Source organism: Perissodus microlepis, chromosome 17, assembly GCF_051167445.1.
Source record: "Perissodus microlepis isolate ML-2025 ecotype Zambia chromosome 17, ASM5116744v1, whole genome shotgun sequence".
Lineage (NCBI taxonomy): Eukaryota > Metazoa > Chordata > Actinopteri > Cichliformes > Cichlidae > Perissodus > Perissodus microlepis.
In genome coordinates this window covers 12,538,302-12,560,497 of record NC_140477.1, presented here as the reverse complement: position 1 = coordinate 12,560,497, position 22,196 = coordinate 12,538,302, and the positions used below count along the sequence as shown (strand labels likewise).

Sequence of the window (22,196 nt, the reverse complement as noted above, 5' to 3'; positions counted from 1 at the left end):
ATGTAGAAAAAAGCCTGCTATTCCAGATGTTTTCAGACATTGATAGTGGGACAGATGCTATAATCACTCTTTCACTTATGCATTTATGTTAGGTGGTATGTTGTCATCAGTTGCAATCACAAGAGTATTAAAAAATTCAGCCTCCACTTCCAAGCTTATCTGAGTATATAAAAGTCCTTTTCAGAAAATTTTTTGGGGTGGAGGTGGGGGCATGTAATGATAAAGCACTCAGCTTGTATGATTTTACAGGCCCTAACACTTTGATGTTCTCTTCAAGAGGTTGGTATGACTTAATGTAGCTTTGAGGGAGCGTCAGCGAAACTGAAAGAAACCAAGGGAGAAAAGGAGATGGAGGAAGGAGGGGCAAACAACATGAAGGAGAGGGAGATGAGGAGAGGAAAGCAGAGGGTGAAGACCGGTCAGGTTTTTCTTCCCTGCTGAGAATAACATTTTTTTTAAAGTAGCACGCAAGTCTCTTGGTAGAAGAACACGAGCCAATTAAGAGGGAAAAAAATAAATTAAAAAAGCCCCAGCACTGCTGGATCATCTAAAAATCAAGCCTTTATATGAGAAAAGATTAAATAACTCACAGCTCCCCTGTCAAAATGCACCGAGAGCAGCAATGTTTAAAAAAAAAAAAAATGCAGATTGTGTACAATTTCTTTAAATGCAACACTTTAGATTCTACCCCCTAAAAAAACGTTGAAGTTGTAAATACCTTGCATCTTCCATTTCCCCAGGTTCGTTTATAGGTATAAAGAACTTATGAGAAATATGCTAAAAATCAATAAAAATGCTTTGATTTGCTCTTTTAAGTGTAGCTTGAGTACATTGTTTCCCACAAGACCATGAACTCCTACTCAGTTTTAGATATTGTGTAATATATTTTTGCTTCTATCCCACCCCACCCAACTGAAAATAAAGGATGCTGAAGGCATTAACCCTAGTTTCAGGTTAATGTGCAATGTATCATATATTTCAGCATCTTCACACAGATACCCAATTAAGATCAGTGATTAAAAAAAAAACCCCAAAACAACTCACTCAACCTGAACATCAGTCCTGACTTGCAGGAAAGTGAAGCTGAAGTAGCCAGAGGCAGTGAAAAGGCTTTAGATTTGAATCTACAACTGATAGAAAAAATTATTGAGCGCATGTCACAATACCCGAAGCTTTCAATGTACAGAAAGGTTATACAAACAATTGTGAGCTAAATGTTTTTCACAGTCATAAATGATTGGATTATTAAGATGCGTGTGATGCTTAGGCTTAGATTGGCAGTAAATGAAGGCAAATTAATTAATGATGACAGTGAGGCAAATTAAAAGGTGGCCAAAGTCAATTTCATGGCCTCTACCAGGCAACTGCCAGTGAAGACAGATGGGGGGGGGGCGGCAGAGAGAGAGGAAGACCTCAGAATCCTGAGTTGCTCCTACAAACTGGCAGACGATGAAGGGATAGTGATTGGCATAAAGGATTCAGATCTGTTCCAGCTAGTTTGTCAATGCAGCTTTTAATGTATTTGCATGTTTCTAAATGCAAAATTGTGTCAAGGCAATAATTAAAGCTACATAGACAGAATTTAAAATAGACAACCCACCCCTGAAGCGCTCTCCCCTCTATTCTAAACCCTTCAAAGCAGATAAGCACATACTTACATATTTCAAGCCTTTTTTGTGTTTTGATTTGGATCATTATGGCTTATATCTCATTGTAGCCCAAAAAAATTAACTTTTTTGAGATGCACAAGTACAAGTGCCGCGTTTCATATGAACTAAAACAAATTCCATGTTGTTTTTTGGCTTCACACAAGACTTGAAACCCACTACCTCTGCTCATCCAATTGAGCATGTATGCCTTACTTCCTACTCAGACTTTTTGTGTACACACTACTCATCTGATCTGATCTCAAGAGTTCTATGATTGGCTGGATTTTCTAAAGCCCAAAATCAAAGGCCAGCAGAAGTGCTGGAGTCTAGTCCCCCACATTGCTTCATGGGGGATCATTATATATTTTTTTTTTAAACCACAAAAATTTCAAACAGATTGCCTATCCGAGCTTTAAATGGCAAACTTTTTGTTATCATAGAGAGAGTAGATTAAATTGTAAGACTCCATTTGACTTAAAAAAAAAACTGCAAACATCAATGGTGACAGGAGGGGATGTAGTGATTTATTCCTATCATTTAGTAGTAATAATAAGCGGGACGTCCTTTGTTTTGTCTCCTGGTGGGAGGGATGCTGCAGCAGGGGATGAGCCGAATGTCTGAGTAGTAGAGATAATTGTCATTCATAAAGTCAGTCTGGTGTTAAAAGGGAATAAAATACAAAGTCCTTGCTTGCCACCGCTGTTGGGAGCTGGTGTAGATAGTGGTATTTAGTGTGAAGCTGCAAAAGCTGACAGAAAAAATATGCAGCTTGAAGTAAAACAGCATGTTTATAAAGCAATTTCAACTTTTCTAAACGAATTCTCATTGGTTACTCTATCAAATTTTATATTCACTGGAGTCTGTTTGTCTGGTTTTGCAAGCTGCCTCTTTAGGCCAACTCGAAAATTATATACTTGGAAAACTAAGTGAACAAAAATGAATTTTCACGCACTCCCTCACTCATGCACACGACCATGTCGAGGTACCTGTCTCTACATCCTGGGCGTAGAAGTGCAGGGTGTCGGTGATTTCAGTGACATAGACTGGTTTGTAGTTTGCCACGCGCTCCTTCTCCTCTGAAAGATGCACGACCTCCTCCACTGGTTTCTCCTCATAATTGGCCCAGATCTACAACACATACAAGGAGTAAAAAAATGTGTTAAAAAAGTCATGTCAATGCAACACAAACATGGAGATCAGATAGGTCAAGCTTAATGTGCCAAACATTTTTCAGGGATAGAAATTCATACAATGAGAATTCGTACATGCTGCACTAGTGGCCCGAGATTTATAACAGCATGAGACTACTGAATGAGACTGGAATGTCATGCTGACATATCCGGTCTTGGTGGCATATTGCACAAGCAACAGCAAAGCAACATTCGTTTTCACTAATTATTTTTGGTCCAATTTCAAACCCTTGATGCTGCCAGCATATGGGACAGTCCATCACTCCTATGACAGATTTCTGACCTCACATAATACTACAAAGATGTTTCTGAACACAGATATTTGCAAAGATCTTCCTCACGTCTTCCAGCAGTTGTTTTAGGGCAGGGGTGGGCAATTCCAGGCCTCGAGGGCCGGTGTCCTGCAGGTTTTAGATCTCACCTTGGGTCAACACACCTGAATCACATGATTAGTTCGTTACCAGGCCTCTGGAGAACTTCAGGACATGTTGGCTGTATCCCAATTCAGGGTCTGCAGCCTTAAAGGCCGCATTTTAAGGCCGATTACATCACAGCGACGCGACGAAGGCTGTCCCAATTCAAAGGCTGCTCGAAATGCGGCCCTCAAATGAGTCCTTCATTTCACTGAATTTTAAGGATGTGGCGGTGTAGACTTCGTGGCCCAACATATCCCAGAATGCATAGCGCGGCGGTGGGTGTGGATAATTTTGCCGGGAAAACAAACAGCGGAAGAGGGGCGGCCGAAGAGTAAACTTTTAAAAGTAAGTACTGAATATTATGTCACTTATTTATGTGCGAATGTTTAATAACGAAGAACATTAAAACATTACTGTTGGCCACATGTCGGCAGAGTTATGTGACATTAGCGATGTTTGTACTAACTTGGTTTTAAAGCCTTTACTTTAAAATATACGCCGTTCAATAGTTGACGTTAATCTTACAGAGAATGTGATGATTTTATGGATATTTAAAGTAAGCACTGAGACAAATTTAGTAATGCCAACATATTAAAAGAACAACATTTGTCTCTCATATATATAACACAGTTATATATACAGTGTCAAAGAAACCTGTCTTTGAGTGAAGATTTAAGGTGACAGGAAATATAAATAATATAAATAAATGCAGCTTGAATCTTTACTGAAGCTCAGTATTTGAAACAGTTTATTAGTTATTACAGCAGTGAATGATGATTGAAATTATAACTTTAATATTGGCCATATTATATTTACATTACCAAAGTGAGATGACTTTAGTCTCATGAACAACATTAGCTAATTGTTATTTACTAGCTAATCTAAATGACTGTTCAGTACAGAAGTGAAGCCCAATAATCATGGTTTCACAGTCAGCCTCAGATACTTATCAAATCAAAGCTCATGTAGAAACAAACAAACAAATGAACAAAAGATTTTGTCCTTCATTTCTGTCAAACAAAGCTGTATGAAACGTTTCCAGCTGTTAGTGTCATGGTTGCTAGGCAACCTGGGCAGCGCGACGGAGGCTAGACCCTCCCATTTCACAAGCCTCTCATTTCCAGCCTTAGCGGTCTTTGAGTACGCGGCCCGTGTGGACCGTTAAGGCTGCGTACTTTAAGGCTGCAGACCCTGAATTGGGATACAGCCGTTGAGGAGCTAATTTAGCCATTTAAATCAGCTGTGTTGGTTCAAGGACACATCTAAAACCTGCAGGGACACCGGCCCTCGAGGCCTGGAGTTGCCCGCCCCTGTTTTAGGGTTAAGGATTGAAGGTGGACCGAGGATCAAGTTAAGATTAGCCATGTAATGTCGGCGATAATATCACTCCCTCGGTAAAGGATGTTGTCAATTAGGTTCCTTCACGAGCACAGCAATTTATGAGGATGCGTGTAAGCAGGTTACATCCTTTCTAAGCTGCATCAAGGTTAGTCCTCTTTCGGCTCCCCAGGAGAAACGGAGGGCAGGAGGCTCATTAGAGAGAAGTGCTTTGCCTTGGGCCACATATCAAACTGCATGGATGTCAGCAAGCCCGCGCGTGTATGTGTGTTTACATAAAGAAGGGGACGCACCAGAAAGAGTAGGCGGCTAAAGCGAATAGCAGCATGTCTGTATACAGCTTCAGGTACAGTAATAGCATTAAACACATGCATAAACACAAGACTGTTAGGATGAAAGCGAGCTAATCAGCTCCCTGTTGATGAATCATTGTGAAACAGGAGGAGAGGTTACGTGGGGATCTCAAAAGTCAACAAGTACAGCTGAGCTTCATACTGCTCCAACTTCTTGTATAGCTGTAGCCCGACTGCTTGTTACTGCACATTTCTGCAGGCTATTTGGGAACTGTTTACTTTTAAAGGTTACTGAAAAAGAAGAAAATGAGGCAGGCAGATTTTTAACAGCACACTGATATCAGCCAATTAGATTCTGGCTAATTATTTCAGTGCACGGTATCTTTCAGCTAATTAGATTAGCTGGTTTTACTGTTGTCACTTTTTCCACTGTCTTGGCTCATCTGCCAAGATGCCCGTGGTAATCACACCTGAGGCTTTAGTATAAAATGCGCTCCTCTGCACGCTAAGATGATCCTGTACCTCATTGATATGGCCAAGGTATTATTCATGCCGAGGGGACCTAAATCTGTTCAAACCATCATACTGTGGGGGGCACATGGTTTCTTTATCGTCTGAAGGCATATTTTAAGGCTGGGGCAATTGATGGTTTTGTTGAGCAAATAGTAAAGGGCCTGAAAAATGGAACATGCAAGTGCCAAAACTGCAGCTCTACGAATGCACCCAGAGTTAAACTGCCCAACTTGACTGCAGAATTGATGTATTTGCAGCCTGGCACCAAATAACAGTTTTGAAGCACCACACAGTTAATTGTGCATAGCTTACAGCTTTGCAGCTTTGGGAGAAAGGAAATAAGACAGAAAGAATGTAGACAGGTAGAAATTCTGGGGGTAGAGGTCGATTAAGGTCACTTAGGGCTGAAAACAAACCCCCCAAGATCAACCAATATTAGGATAGCATAGCTATTTTAGATATGCAGACTTTATGTGCACACTTACAAATGCTGGAATACACAGCGTCTAGTAATAAACATGATTACCATATTGCAACTGAGCTAGCATGACTTGGCTTTTGATCAAACCTGCAGCACCAATTAGGGAAGACAAAGATTAGAGTGTCACCATTCATTAGCCTGGCAGATGTCACTGCAGCAGTTTTAGGCTGATAGCAAGTTACGGGGGGACTGGACAGAGAGCACAATGAGAAGGCTTCATGTCGACATCCGATTCTATGATGTGTAGAAGCGCAAAGGTTCAAAGTTATAAACTATTAGAAAAAAAAAAACATGTTTTATTTAGGATATCCTCAAAGAAAGAAAAAGCCACAAAAAAATAAATAAATAAATCGCAACCCTGAGTTAATTAACTGTGTCTCTAGTTTTGATCTTTACACCTCTGATCCTGGTGTCCACTTCGGAAGCAGATTTCTGCTAAAAGAAAACATCAGATCCCCGTTTTTCCCTTTGTTGCTGCATGATTGAATGAGGGCAGAAGGTCATATGTTACCATATTTATTATTTGTGGCCAATACGGATAAAAGACATGAGTGATCAGTGTGATTACAGCAAGATGAAAATTTATTCTGCATTATTTGAGCACATCATTAGAAAGAAGAAAGAGCTCTGTCACTTTTTAAAGCTATAAAAAAAAAAAAAAATTAGAAATATATGCACACAAACACACAAGCGTGCACACACTGTGCCCAGGGCTGATGACCTTCCGTGAGCAGCCAACCATCCTGTTTGTTCCACTTGAATGCAGGTATGTGACTGCTGCTTCTGCTGCTGCTCTGCAACTGCAGCCAGACGCTAGAGCCACCAAGCTGCCACAGACAATGAGAGAGTGAAAGAGGGGACGAGAGGAGAGAGATAGAATTATGGGGAAAAGGGATAAAAAAGAAAAAGAAAAGCGGCAGGCCATTTAGCTCATGTTGAAAGGACAAGTCCTAATAATGGAGCCCAAGCTGAGAGATGGAAGGTTAGGCTGACCTTCACAACTCTTGAATGACAAAACACACTTACACCCAAGTGAGTGACAAGTAAGTCCAGTGGGGTAATGTGGTGATGGGGAAAGGTTGCGCTCAGAGTGACTATCAGAATCACATTAAAAAAAAAAAAAAAGCTGGAAAAATAGTTGAAGCATGTGTGTTAGGGATTAGCTGATTTCCAATTTCCAGCTGGATTTTTTTTGTTGTTTCCTCTAACTTTCATTCTGTTAATCTTCCATTATCCTGCTTCCTTGGTTTTGGCTACAAACGAATATGCCAACTCTTTTATTTTTCTAATCACTTTAACCACACATGATAAAATTGACCAAAAAAAATAAAGAAATTCTGCTTATCGAGCTGAGAAGCTTTGGCATTAGCCAGTGTAATGTTTAATTGCCAAATGCTGATTAAGTAACGAAAGGCTGTATAAAAAAAATAACAAAAAAACCCCCAAAAAAACCCCAAAACGAAACCCCAACAGCTCTGAAGAAAAATGAGCTGTCATGGCCAGGTTTTTACAGCAGTACAATAGTGGCAAGCCTTATTTTCTAAGCCTGGCACCCAAGACACCTCTCTGGCTGAAGAGTACCTCTTTGACAGTTAAGTGCAGCTCTGCTCTGGATAATTAAGAGGTCTGCTGATTAGCTTAGAGTCAATTTATCTGAATATTTCTAATCTGAAGAAGACTGCCGCAGTCCAGAAAGACTAAGCAATGGTGCAACATTCATAGATTCACACATTCAAGCACAGGTGGATGAATACACAGACAGATGGATGACTGAACACACACGTAGTGCCAGAACGAGGGTGTGAGGGCTGGTTTGAACACTGATTAAATGTGGCAGTGTGTCAATTGTAGTAGAGTGTGTGTGTATGTGATTGTGTATGTGTGTATGGTCTGTTAAGACTAAAATCACCATTGCTACACAAAGTGTACACTTTTTTTACGCAAACAAACACCCCAAATTTTCATCATAGCAAGGGTCTAATACGCCAGACAAATGCAAATACAAGCTTGAGAAGCAAAGAAAAAAACAAGGCCTCACCTCCAGATGTTAGAAGAAAACAGTGCAGTAACATTAAAAAGTAAACATCTCAAATATGCCTCATTTAGATGCAAATTGCTTGGAAACAAATCTCTAAGAGAAAAAAAGTGTTTCATTTCATACAACTCACTTTCTCCACCAAATTGAGAACATCACACTTATTTGAGGCATAAATGCGATCACATTCGAAAAGAATATTATCTGTGCAACAAATTCAGTAGCTTTACAAGTTTTGTCCTCATATATGGCACTCACAAATACATGACACTCAACAGAGGAAGCACTGCCATCTGAGTCTAACACACTTCAGGAGACTAGAGGGCTCAGCCCACGCAACCTGGAACAAGCAGGTGTCCCTCAGAAAGAATGCTGCAAACTAGCTGAAGCTAGGGCTAATGTGATTAAGATAATAAAATCTTGGTGGTCTATCTTATTACATGTGTTTTACAAAGTTTCATTATTTATTCATTACCCAATCAGACTTGAAGAACAATTGAAATCAATAGGAGCACGTTGTTCATGCAAGTGCACTTTGTGAATCAATTTAGCCCCATTATATCCCTGATGAATCTCCCTTTAGCGACAAAGGTTCATTAACTCAATTGGAGGGCACGTTTTTTTCTCTTGCACATCAAAAGCCTTTATGCTGCACATAAGAAAATAGTTTTGCTTTAACATTCATTTTCATTTCTTAAGACTGTCAAACAATAATACGTGGATGGTTGCTACTGGATACTGTATTAAAACGAAGAGCTAGATTGTGTTGACAAGATGTTGCCTTAAAACTCTAAAAGCTTGACTTTTGCTGTAAATTAGGAGCAGAGAGGAATCTGATTTGCATAAAAAGTGAGAAAGAGCTCATTAAAAATCAGCAACAGTGTTATGTTAATGACTGGGTCAGGTTGGCAGAAAGGTGGACAGGCCTGGATTTTCTGTTCTTTAACAATGTTTCTATATTGACAAAGTCATTAGAGCTGGAGAATGATCAACAAGATGGACAGCCGCCACTTTCTCATAGCCTATTCAAGGTGGGGCTGTTCTTCCTCCACCTCGCCGCTTCTGTGTAAAAGGTACTGGGATGGGATTGGGAAGGGTGCTTTTTGTTGCGCCTTAAAGCTAGCAGCAGAGGCAGTCACAAAGCGGAATCATTGTCTGCGTGAAAGGGAAAGCCAGCATGGCAGGACACGCCACACTAGACACCAACACTGTTGAGTTACAATGTCACGCTGGCATGCCATCTTAGGACTGCGGCGGCATTATGCCGGCATCATTTGTGCACGAGCAAAGGCGCCGCAATGAGGGGGTCTTCGCAGCTGAAGTACAGCATGATATGGGGGCAACCGAGATGCAAGCTGCCTCGTCGCATCTGCCATAACTAAACAGAATCCTCCAAAGTAAAAAAAAAAGAAAAAAAGAGAAGTGAATTTTCAAAAGTATCTCGTTTATAAGCATAAAACGTGTAGTTTTAACCCAAGTTTGTTGTTGTTGCACTTACAGAAGTAAATCAAGAGCAACAAACTCGCATGGTGGTGCAGTGGTCAGCAGTTTGCATGCTCTCCCTGTCCTTTTGTTCACTGGGTAATTAGTACAGGGAGTGCAGAATTATTAGGCAAATGAGTATTTTGTCCACATCATCCTCTTCATGCATGTTGTCTTACTCCAAGCTGTATAGGCTCGAAAGCCTACTACCAATTAAGCATATTAGGTGATGTGCATCTCTGTAATGAGAAGGGGTGTGGTCTAATGACATCAACACCCTATATCAGGTGTGCATAATTATTAGGCAACTTCCTTTCCTTTGGCAAAATGGGTCAAAAGAAGGACTTGACAGGCTCAGAAAAGTCAAAAATAGTGAGATATCTTGCAGAGGGATGCAGCAGTCTCAAAATTGCAAAGCTTCTGAAGCGTGATCATCGAACAATCAAGCGTTTCATTCAAAATAGTCAACAGGGTCGCAAGAAGCGTGTGGAAAAACCAAGGCGCAAAATAACTGCCCATGAACTGAGAAAAGTCAAGCGTGCAGCTGCCAAGATGCCACTTGCCACCAGTTTGGCCATATTTCAGAGCTGCAACATCACTGGAGTCCCCAAAAGCACAAGGTGTGCAATACTCAGAGACATGGCCAAGGTAAGAAAGGCTGAAAGACGACCACCACTGAACAAGACACACAAGCTGAAACGTCAAGACTGGATGGGCCCGTGGCTGGATTGGTAAAGGGCAGAGAGCTCCAGTCCGACTCAGACGCCAGCAAGGTGGAGGTGGAGTACTGGTTTGGGCTGGTATCATCAAAGATGAGCTTGTGGGGCCTTTTCGGGTTGAGGATGGAGTCAAGCTCAACTCCCAGTCCTACTGCCAGTTTCTGGAAGACACCTTCTTCAAGCAGTGGTACAGGAAGAAGTCTGCATCCTTCAAGAAAAACATGATTTTCATGCAGGACAATGCTCCATCACACGCGTCCAAGTACTCCACAGCGTGGCTGGCAAGAAAGGGTATAAAAGAAGAAAAACTAATGACATGGCCACCTTGTTCACCTGATCTGAACCCCATTGAGAACCTGTGGTCCATCATCAAATGTGAGATTTACAAGGAGGGAAAACAGTACACCTCTCTGAACAGTGTCTGGGAGGCTGTGGTTGCTGCTGCACGCAATGTTGATGGTGAACAGATCAAAACACTGACAGAATCCATGGATGGCAGGCTTTTGAGTGTCCTTGCAAAGAAAGGTGGCTATATTGGTCGCTGATTTGTTTTTGTTTTGTTTTTGAATGTCAGAAATGTATATTTGTGAATGTGGAGATGTTATATTGGTTTCACTGGTAAAAATAAATCATTGAAATGGGTATATATTTGTTTTTTGTTAAGTTGCCTAATAATTATGCACAGTAATAGTCACCTGCACACAGATATCCCCCTAAAATAGCTAAAACTAAAAACAAACTAAAAACTACTTCCAAAAACATTCAGCTTTGATATTAATGAGTTTTTTGGGTTCATTGAGAACATGGTTGTTGTTCAATAATAAAATTATTCCTCAAAAATACAACTTGTCTAATAATTCTGCACTCCCTGTATAGCTGTAGTATAACTGGTGACCCTAAGTCAGAGTAAATCTGCACATGAATGTGCGTGGTTGTCAGTCTCTGTGTCAGCCTTGTGAGGGACTGGCAATGTGTTCAGCTCACTGCCAGTCCCACTTTTACCTCTATGACAGAATCCTCCTCCATGACCCTGACCTGCACATGCAGTTAAGAAAGTGGATGTATGGATAATGATAATAATCATGTTTAATACAAAAGGTGAAGTGATGGTCTACTATAGTTATGACAATCTAATGCCAGTTGGAGGACTTTAAAATGATCTTGAATATGTGTCACCCCGACTTCTTTTCCAGCAGCTGTTTTTAAAAAGACGACTTTACTCACACTCTGAGAATCATTTTACTGACAGCTGACGCAGTCATCTTGAGCTCATCATCTGTGACAGCTGTAATTCTTGGCTGTTCGACAGATTTTCTGTGGTTGGGAGATGCTATGAGCTCGTTCTCATTTGTCACAAATTTCTTTCCTGTGTGGCAGCGGAAACAGACTTTCAGAAAGTCCATCGGTTTGAACTGGGCTGCCTAACACTCTTAGGGCTGATTAACTGTGAAACACCCACTCTACACAAAAGAAGGGAACTTTAAATACCGGGCTAGCCTCACAGCACAAGACCACAAACATTTCAGCACATTCTTCATAAAGCAGGGTACATTTTATAGTTCTCAGAAATCTGACAACCCTCTGCTTTATCAAATGCAATCTCCAAATTAAGAAAACTCTTGTTTAATATTGATCTTATTTTAGGGCGACTACTTAATCAGCCAAACAAATCTAAAAAAAAAAAAAAATTTATTTTTGGTATCACTGAAATGGTGAAAGTGCAAACCTTTTTCACTTCTCTTTTCAGAACAATGTCTAACACGAAGATACTCGGAGCTGATCATGGTAGAAAGCAGCTCGACTGACGGGCATTCTACCAGACTCCACCACTTTGATTTACTGACTGTTTAAGAGTTCATTTGTAGTGCAATGATCATAATGTAAGGCAACACTACAAGTTCAGGGTCACTGCTGTGTCTCTGACAACTTCCAATTCAAATGGAGTAGCCTCCACATGAAAAATGTCATTATTGATCTTGACTGGACAGCTACTTGACTGACAGGTGCTGCGAAAGCTCAATTGCTCTTGAACACTAAACTAAAAAGACACTAACCCAATACATCACACGGAGAATAAAAAAGACAGTGTTCAAGGTTAAGAGGGGTTGTTGATGGTACATTAACCTTCATGGCTCACCTTGTCTTGGTGGTCTAAGTAAGCAGGACAGGAGAATAAAAAAACTGATTTAGAGGTTGAGGGACTTGCTTTGCAATATTCCTTGTCATTTCTTCCTTGCTGTACTCATACTCAGACATAATACATGACTGTAGCCCTAGGAAAAATTGGTCCAGGTTAAGCTACAATGTGGTAACAACACCGTTTCTGTCACAATGGGCTAATGCAATACGACTGCTTTTGGGCCTGCAAGGCCACGTAAGTGGGTATGGTAACAAAACATGTCAGCTGCATAACAGGCGTATGACAAGCTGTAAAAACTGGAGTCATACAGCACCAGTATATTAAGATTGGAGACATGAACACAATAGTATAAAAGTATAGGAGTTCAACAAAAGTATTCTGCCTTAGGATTCGACATAGCACCTCTGGCAAAGGTTGAAGAATAATCAATAAGATATGTAAATCGATCGTCTAGTTGATGCTTGCCAATAAAGAGGTCAAAATAGGTGTTGCGCGGCTTCTTGTTCTGCTGCCAGAGGTGAAACTGAAGTCTTGTTAAACTGAAGTTACAAAATTCTTCTTGACTCGAGCTGACACTACTGGCTGCTGATTTCAACACTTGGATACACTGCCCACCAATGAAACCTAATCAATCCTAATCTGCTTTAACGGGGATATTAGGAAATCGGGGTCCACGTCGACATCCCGAGCCAAACCTCAATGAGGGCATAGAGGGAAAGGATGAGACGGATGGAGAGATGAGTCTCTCGGATGTGGTTACTTAGCAGATAAATTATGCATTAAAACTGCACAGGTGGTCTGGGACAGGGTTTTTTACGTGAAGGGAGGGAGCCGAGCAGCTGGGGAATTCATAACAGAAACGGAAGAGCAAGTGAAGGAGAGAGGGAGAAGGAGAGAGAAAGAGATACTCCCAAGCTTCATATCACAGCCAACAGATGTTCCCCCATCAAAGAGGCAGCAGGCAGGCGGCAAGGCTACTCAACCCCAGCTTTACACGGCTAATATGACCCCAAAACATACACATACGTGTGCACGGACGTGCAAACAGCAGTCAAGGGCTTGGAGACGACCTAAGGCTATCATGGTGGCAACTTGTTACACTTTTTAAATTGACACAAATTGATCCACTTAGACGTGTGTGTGTGTTCGGGTGGGTGGTGGGAGTAGGTCTGTCAGACCGCTGACAAAGTACTATTAGCAACAAACACCAAGTTACACCTGACAGAGATTGGTGGTATGAGCATGTGAACTGAAGGGGGGCATGGCGTTACCATAGAAACAGAGAATGTGGGTGCATATGAAATCAAGAGCGATCTGCGTGCACGCACAAAAACCTACACCTGAGCTACCCTGCACACGGGTGCCACCCTACTCACCATGTATGAAAATACAGACAGCTGTGAGATCGATCCAGGCGTTGTTTACAGATGACATTCACAGAAGCGTGTTCACACACGCACACACGCACACGAGACGACAACATCAACAAACCCATGGTCCCTGGAGGTAGTCCCTCTAGTATATGGAGCCTTATGTCAAGTGGGCTGTTTCTTTAACTCGAGCAGTTTCTGTGTCTTTCGGAGGCCATTAAAAGATGATCAAGCCGCACAAGATCAGAGCAAACAAAGGCATCGCTGGGGAATAGGCATGCAATTAAAGTCAACGAGCTCCAAGAACATGATACAGAAAAATCTTCAAAGGTTTAGACAAAGAGCGAGAAGGGACAGAAAAAAGGGAGTGATACAGTAATTAAGTTGTGAGAAAGACAAACACTTTGTCTCACTGTATTTCATGATAACTTTGATTTAAAAAAGGAAGAAGTGCTGCTGGAAAAGAGGGCCACAATTACAAATTCTGAGGTTTTGGTTCAGTAACTTGCCTGAACCATGAATCATGCACTAATTTTGCAATTGTTTGCCAAATGAACTCTGCATCCTCCACAGCTGCCCTGTATCCTTAATGTTGGTTCTATAAAACAGTCTTGTTAATTATAATGAAAAACAAAACAAAACAAAAAATTCCTTCAATAACAATAAGGAAATAATGAGTAATGGTATTTGTTAGTCAAAGACTGGTATTTTCAGGTTGGCAATTTGCACAAACACCACACGAGTGTAACAGCATCAGGGTTACAGAGTGGGCAAGAAAGAAACAAACAAGGACAAAGTTAGCACGAGGAGGACCAGATAAAAGAAACCGTTGTGAAGACAATGTAACAGTGCCAGCACTGTGCCATGTGAAGCTGCTGGTAGTGCCTCACTGAGGCACCAGCAAAATGGGCATAGTGTTGGATGTAAAGATAATCAACTTAATGATGGAAAATTAATTTTTAATTTTCAAATTATAACAAACCTTTACTTAATGCATCTGTTACCACTAACACTTGAGCTTATACCAAATTTAAAAATTAACGTATTACCAACCAAAACGCAACATGTTTGCTTTCCTTTCCCTACATTAAATACGCAGTGCTTTTTATATATATATATATATATATATATATATATATATATATATATATATATATATATATATATAGCTACATAATTATGAATACTTAGCAATATAAAATAATATTTTCTAATATATTATATATTTCTAATATCTTCTGGCCAACCCTCCCAGGGCACACAGCTTTCACCTCTCTGTGTTGATTTCCCTAGTAACTGTCCTTGGTATGACCTTGAGGCCAAATGTGTCAAGTTTACTTTCTATAGCAGCACCTGCATGGTGCTTCTGTGTGCAGGAAAAAAAAAGGGGTGGGGGTTGAAATTAACGGTGACTGCACATCCTTTCAGCTCATCCCCTTTCCCTGCTCTGTCTTTCAAGCCTCCTCCATAAGATGTTTATAAGCTCAACTGGATTACTGTCCGTGAGAGCATGCTCTCTGCCTGATCACTGGAAACTATAGAAAAGCTTAAAGGAACAAGAGCAAGAAGAGAATAAGGAAAGACAAGTATAGAGTGATTAAGAAAAAGGACTACTTTGGTTTTACAGTGTACAAGTATGCAATTAAAAGACAATTAATCAACTTTTTAATTAACAGGCTAGGCCGTCCTGGATTGCCAAAGTGTTGCCATGACAACTGCCTTTACACAGGGTGGCAACAACCTCCCTAGTCTGTTTTTCTCTGTAGAAGAATTCTGATCATTGTTAGTGAGAAATAAGGGAACAGGAGTAATGTAGAGTAGAGACGGAGAGGCGGCGCGGTGACGAACAGCAATGGAAAGCAAAAAGAGAAGTAAAAACTAGACAGGAGAGAAATAAATGGAAAGGGGGAGGATATTAAGGGCATAACATTCAGATTTTAATGAAATCAGAGGTAAAAAACTTAAATGTTTCTGAATCACTGTTCTGATGTTGTTACCCTGAATATCTGATGTTCCATTTACAAGTGAGATTATGAGCACTTCTATCAGCAGTGTCAAGGCAGGCATTTGCTCTGGCACGTGCAGATAACAATCTCCAAGCTGACACAGTGGTAAAAAAGGCAATAAATCATAATACACAACATTCATAGACCACCCCCCTCCTCACATTTTAAACGGGAAAGCTTAGTGATTAGGAGATTGGTCAAATAGATTCTGTTGTTAATTCCTTGACTGCATTTATAGCAGTGGAGAAAAAGAACCCGAGTGGCTTGGCCTGATGGCTTGCAGAACACATCACCAGTAAAATACTACTAACCACAATAAAAGTGGTTGCTAAACACTTTATATCTTGTAGTACACGACAGGGTTTTTGCCTAATATAAACAAAGCCCGTGCATAACAGCTGAAAATCTATCCTGTGCGTTGTCTGCTCTTTGGGAGAAAACCGTTCATTTGAAGAATTTGGCAGGAAAACTAAATACTACACCCAAAGCTGACATGGCTGCAGCAAAATACAATTTTAAAACATTATGAAACATTTCTCAGTTTGTGCTCAGGCTACAGAGATCATTCCCATATTACAGTAATATAAAGTGTACGCTTTCTCAGCAGCTGTATATCTGAATTCCAAGTATACTTTTGAACCATGCAAAGAGCTTCAGGGTGACCCTTACTGGCACACTGAGGAAATAGGAAATAAACACATAGTGTGTGGAGACATATGGTGAAAAGTCAGTAAATAATTGAAAACGAGAGAGAGAGAGAGAGAGAGAGAGAGAGAAATGCAGTATGAAAAGAGGCTGGTACAACAGCGGGAATCAAAATGTGGGGATGACGAGAGCCTGTTTATGTAACAGTCTCTCCCTAAGGCAAGAGAGGAGGACAGAAGGAAAAAAAACACACACACACACACACACACACACAAAAAAAAAACAAAAAAACATTGGGTCCGTAAAATGCACAAAAACTCACTCCCAAAACTAGCAGAGTGTTCCCATTCTCTAGATTTAGAGGGGGTTTTCCTGCAGGCTGGCAAGCAAGGATTATGAACACAGTAGAAGTGGACTGGCCTAAATTACAAAGGAAGACTACTGAGAATTATAATAATTAAAAAAAATGTCCTGGAATGAATCAAAAATTATCTCCAACCTGGGTCTGAAAAAAAAAAAAAAAAAGGTGTCAAGTTTGTAAAATCAGGCAGCAAAGCAAGGTGGGAATAAAGTTATTTCAGGCACCTTGCACACACTGCAATCCCACGTCTAGTTTAACTGATGAAGCATAATATGCCAGTCATGCCCCTAAGGGTCAGTCAAAGAATAACTAAGTGTAAATGCATAGAAAATATGGCAACATTCATGCTCTTGACAGTCATTTGAATAATTATGGTGGTGACATGGATGGGTCTATCAAAAATGTAACACATGGGTTTAAAAAAAGTTGCTCACAAGTGACAGAAAAGAGGGTGCAGAGAAATAATGACTACACAAATTTATGAAAGGCGAGAGCAACGGAACGATTATGTTAGGAGTCAATCTGAATCCACTGATAATTACCCAGGAGAGCAAAATGCACACAATACCTGGTCTGATAACCTTAAGGTCCACAACCTTCAACTTTCCTTCCTATAATTGGTTGCACAATGACAATCAGTATTCATTCAGACAGTCTTAGAGCTGGTAGTGGCAGAAATGTAGCTCAAATTGGCCCTGTACTGATACAGCACAAGTGACAAAACATACAGGAAGTCAACATACAATGGCAGTTAGAGAAACTGTAACCTGGGAAGTGTAGGGATCCAAAATAATATTGTTAGAAATCATCACACATCAAGAAATTAAATCAATTAAAAATAATAGTAATAATGTACTTTGTTAGAGTACGGGTAAAGTAAGGGAGAAATGATAAATAAGATATCTAATTCAGAGCCTAGATTGCAAAAAGACAAAAGGGGAAGAAGGAAGTCAAAGACAAACAGGTTGAATTAAAGATGAGAAAGATGGGGATGATAGTGTGTAGGCACTGAGGCAAGAGGAAACTACAGACTGTACTGTGAGCGGAACACGTTAGCTGCAAAGCCAGTGAGTTCTTCCAACTCCTTTGATCTCAGTTACACACCTGAAAAGTTTTCTGGTCATCTTGCACAGTACTGACTCTACTGCATTAAGCAAATGCCAAAAGAGCAGTAATTCCCAGTAAAGTAGGTGCCTGTAAGACCATATTTGGTCACAAAGACAGGCTCAGAAATTGACAGTAAAATCGGCTGTGCTGTTGTCGCTGGAAATGAATCAGTGCAACAGAAAAGGAGTAGAAGAGGGGGATAAAGTGAGAGAAATATAGAACTGGGGAGGTGGTCATGAGGCAAATGGAGAAAAAGAATAAGCAAATTCATTTAGGAACAGAATTGGCTGCTCAACCAAGGGGAGTATGCCAATGTGTAGAGGACTCCGTGTCTGTGTGCAGGTAATAAGGAGAACTGATGAGGCGTTTGCTTCCACAGAGGCTATACAGTAAGCTGCTTCTCTCCATTTGTGGCTGAAAAAAACAAAGACGGCTCTGATCCATCTCATCCGAGAAGATGCTAAAGGAACGCTTTGCATATTGGCATGACAACAGCAGCAACGCAGTAATCAAACACTGATCAGCCACAACATCGAAAATACCAACAAGCAACATGTATAACACCGATATTCTTATTACACTGCAATGTTTTGCTGCAAAACCCTAGTCCTAGCATTTGTGTGAACCTCTGACACAAAAACAGCTCAGGAAAAAGAAAGAACTCAAGGCACTGACCCTGACCCCAAACTCCCCAGATCCCTAACTTATCAAACATCTGTGGAGTGCACTGAAACCAGCACAACTCACATACCCAGAAGGATCTGCCTCCTGCAAGACACGACAGGACGGGCAAGAACTCCTCTGGTGGAACAAGTATTTAGGCAGGTGTTCTTGTTATGGCTAATATGTGTAAATAGGAATGCAAATTCAGCAAGCCAGAGGTGTCAAAGGGGACAAGTACATGTCATAACCTGTTTGTGTGACAACAAGGCCAGCAGGGAAATGTCAAAAAGTCTCATCTTAATGCTTGGAAACTAATATAACTGGAACTCATTAAGTGGAACAGGATATGCAGATCCCAACCAGCGCAGGACCAGCATTTAAATGCAACCCTCAAGAAACAAATATTTAGCATTTCATTAGACAACAGAAAAAAAGCAAGGGAAGCAGAGAGGCAGGCGGGGGGAAACGTAAGGGAGGGGTGTTTCTCTGCCGACCCATAGTAAATAGAGTTAAGTGTGGCTGCGAGCAGGTGCCCTAAAAAATGTCAAAGTGTGTGTAAATGACTATTACTTGCATGTCTTATTTTTAGTGCGATCGTAAATAGCCCACCCTGTTTTGCTCTTTTTCCTGATTAAATAAGGATGATTAGAGAGGACACCTGAAGCGGGGCAAAAAAATGTGCAGCGTAAATGTTTCTGATTAATCTGCCTGATGACTCCCAAAAATACATAAATGTCAGTCATCTACGGAGAAAATGCCAGTGCTGCTAATGGACGTTCACACGAATGGCATTATCAAAAAACACGATAAGAGTGGTTTGTACAAGGCACAGCAAATCCATGCTCACTTCGGTTATCATCTAACTGAATCCAATCCTCTAAACTATTCAAAGTATTTAAAGCCTAAAGTTTCTCAAAGAAGAGAACCTCAAAGAAGACATTTAAAGGGTATTATAAAAAGGCATAGTTTTACACACGGGTAGTTTGAAGTAAATGCGTAACAGTTAAGGAAACACTCATAATACTGCTTTAAGCACAAAGGAAGAACCTCTGCTGCAACTGACCAATCAATGCTCTCCAGTCTAAGGTCAAATATGTCTGTGTTAAAATTCAAGGCTCATTGCTCTTATTGCATGCACTCATTCTGGTGAAGGTAGAAGGCAGTCAGCCACAAGTAGTGCTCGGCAAATCAAGTGGAAAAGTGTCTCCTTACAGTGTCCCAGGAGGGACTAACCCCCACCCCCCCCAAAAAAAAGACAGCAAATAATTCAGTAGCCCAACTGAAGTCAGTGCATGTCCTTCACACTTACTTTAATCAGCAAAGATGGCCAAGTAACTGGGGCAGAGGAGAGGGGAAAAAAAAGAAGGGAAGCCCCAAGATATAAGAGGCAGGGAGAGTGCAGAGAGGCAGATGGGTAGACCTTTGTGTTTTTCTATTGCGGGTGACGGAGCTGAGCATGTGTTAATCAGCCATAATGCAACGCACTGTGTCATATCATGTTATGCTCTCTGTCAGTGCATCACCTCCACTCTCCCTTTTGAGCAACCTTCTCTGATCTCATGGCCTCAAACCTTCATCCTAAGACTAGAGCGAAGTGATGGGAGGCTGGGCGCCTGAGTCATTTCTACACTGATGAAGCAGAGGGAGCCGCAAACCTGCCCGCGAGGTCCTCCGCTAGGAGGGCATAAGTATCTTGTGCATGACTGGAGAAAGAAATGCGTGTGGCCAATGACACAGAGACAGACGTGCATAAACAAATGTATAGGATTATATGTAAAATAATCATCACGAACACAAGTTGAAGGAAAGACGCAAACTAACGAAATCACGTGCAGGCTGCTGGAACACAGTTGCACAAATACACATAGAAAATGTTGTGCTAAACAAAAAAGGCCCACTTCCTGTTTATATGCTTCATCAAGTAGAATATTTCATATGAGGGTGTGGGCTCCTTAGGATTGGCCTGATGTCCTGGATGCATTTTTCAGATGACATTTTCAAAGACCGCGTGTTATCCTGCAACTCACGTAAATATATAATTCGCCAAGCAGAAGGTGGGACTGCTCAGATGTCACTGGGGTAGCTTCTTGCTCATTAAAAAAAAAAAAAAAGGGAGGGAAAAAAAAGAAGAAGAAAAAGAAGAATGTGAGCGCCATGTGCACGGGGTGCAGCCTTTGTGTCAAATGGAGAATGAAGCAAATAAAGATGGAAAGAATGTTAGTATGTGATTTCACAAGACTGCGAGCAGAGCTGACAGAGTGCTGAATTTGCAGCTTTGAATTGGGGAAAAGGAAGATGAAGACTGGGAAAATGAGAAAGAAAGAGAGAGAGAGAGAGAGAGAGAGAGAAAAAACTGGGAGTTGGGGTGTAAATAACACACACATCACTGGGTCCACTGATCTCTTCTTCTGTCTTTCTGTCTCTCTGCCTCAGGGCACCGAGGGTCCAGCTTGCCGACTAAAGTGGGGGTGGTGTCTCCGGAGAGAGCGTGCATGTGTACATCTGTGCGTGCACCGTCTGTCTGCATGGGCTCAAAGTGTGTTTGACTAAGCAGGAAAGAGACGGTGAGAGTATGGTGCGTGCACGTGTGGCACCTCCCTCCATCTGCAACAAAGTTTGTGTGTATGTGTGCGGATGTGTACACAGCACACTCAATCATATTATGTAATCTCTTAGCTATACAAAAAAAAAAAAAGAAAGAAAAAAAGGCTCTGTCAGCTCTTTGCTTTTGTGTGGTAGGTGGTTCATTTTGTGTGTACAGTGCAGAGAGGGAGGATGAAGGCAGCCGTGCACTCACTCACACGGGCATACACACTGGCTTACAGTAGTAGACAAACAAAAAGGAAATGGTATGCAGTCACATTCAAAACGCACATCTGCACACATTGTGCACGTATGAATGTGAAGGCACAAGGCAGACAGAGACGGATGTTTGGGAATCTGTAGTAGATAATAGAATGCACGGTTCACTCCATCTTATCCAAAGATGGGAGGTCTCAAATGGGTCACTACTCCCATAGTAACCACCCTGCAGGGAATGATGTCCCCCCTGCTGTGATCTTACTGTCCTTTCACACATGCCACCAAAGCCTTCAACCTTCAGTTTGCTTCTATACTGCCCAATCATTTCCAGTATGTGAAATGATATAATAAGTAATTAACATAAAATACTTATTACAGGTGAGTACAGTATATAGTTAAGAATCTGTACAGCACGTTGGCCCACAGAGGTTGTTTAAAACATGCTATGAAATAAACTTTTACTTGACTTATTACAAACACATTATTTAGTGCAGAACAAGATCACCACAGGATCCAATCTAGCCCACCTGAAATGTGAAAAGTACAAATACTGGATTTTTCCACAGTACTCTGACCTTAAAAATTGAATCACATCACAAGAGTCTAAACAGTTACTTCTATTTGAATCAGTGGTCTAAATAATTGTAGGTTTTACAGCCTTCTTACAGATAAACACATCACCCACACTACACCACAGAAATTGATAACATAATACAAATAAATAAGTTTTAATTAAAAGCATTAAACATCACAAGTTTGCTTCCCCCACCACTCACTCTACATTTTTAAATTATGGCACAAATTCACAGTAATGAGCTGCCAGTACTTTTAAATGTAGTTTTACAGATTTATTTCTTAGAGAGTGGTTAATCCCAGGAAGCAGTGATGACGGCTTCTTTGATTGATTACAGCAGGATTTCTTTGTAATGCGAAAACACTGAGATGTTTTCCCTTTCCAAAAGAAATATCTCAGCCTGTTTATCTTG

General features: G+C 40.9%; 1 protein-coding gene across 1 annotated transcript in view; it reads right to left on the bottom strand.

Annotated features, from left to right (window-relative positions):
- Positions 1–22,196, bottom strand: part of snd1 (staphylococcal nuclease and tudor domain containing 1) — a 178,402-nt gene that overhangs the window by 37,692 nt on the left and 118,514 nt on the right. The window contains exon 18 of the mRNA XM_084909460.1: positions 2,636–2,777. Coding sequence (XP_084765586.1) covers positions 2,636–2,777 — 142 coding nt within the window. The remainder of the gene's footprint in view (positions 1–2,635; positions 2,778–22,196) is intronic.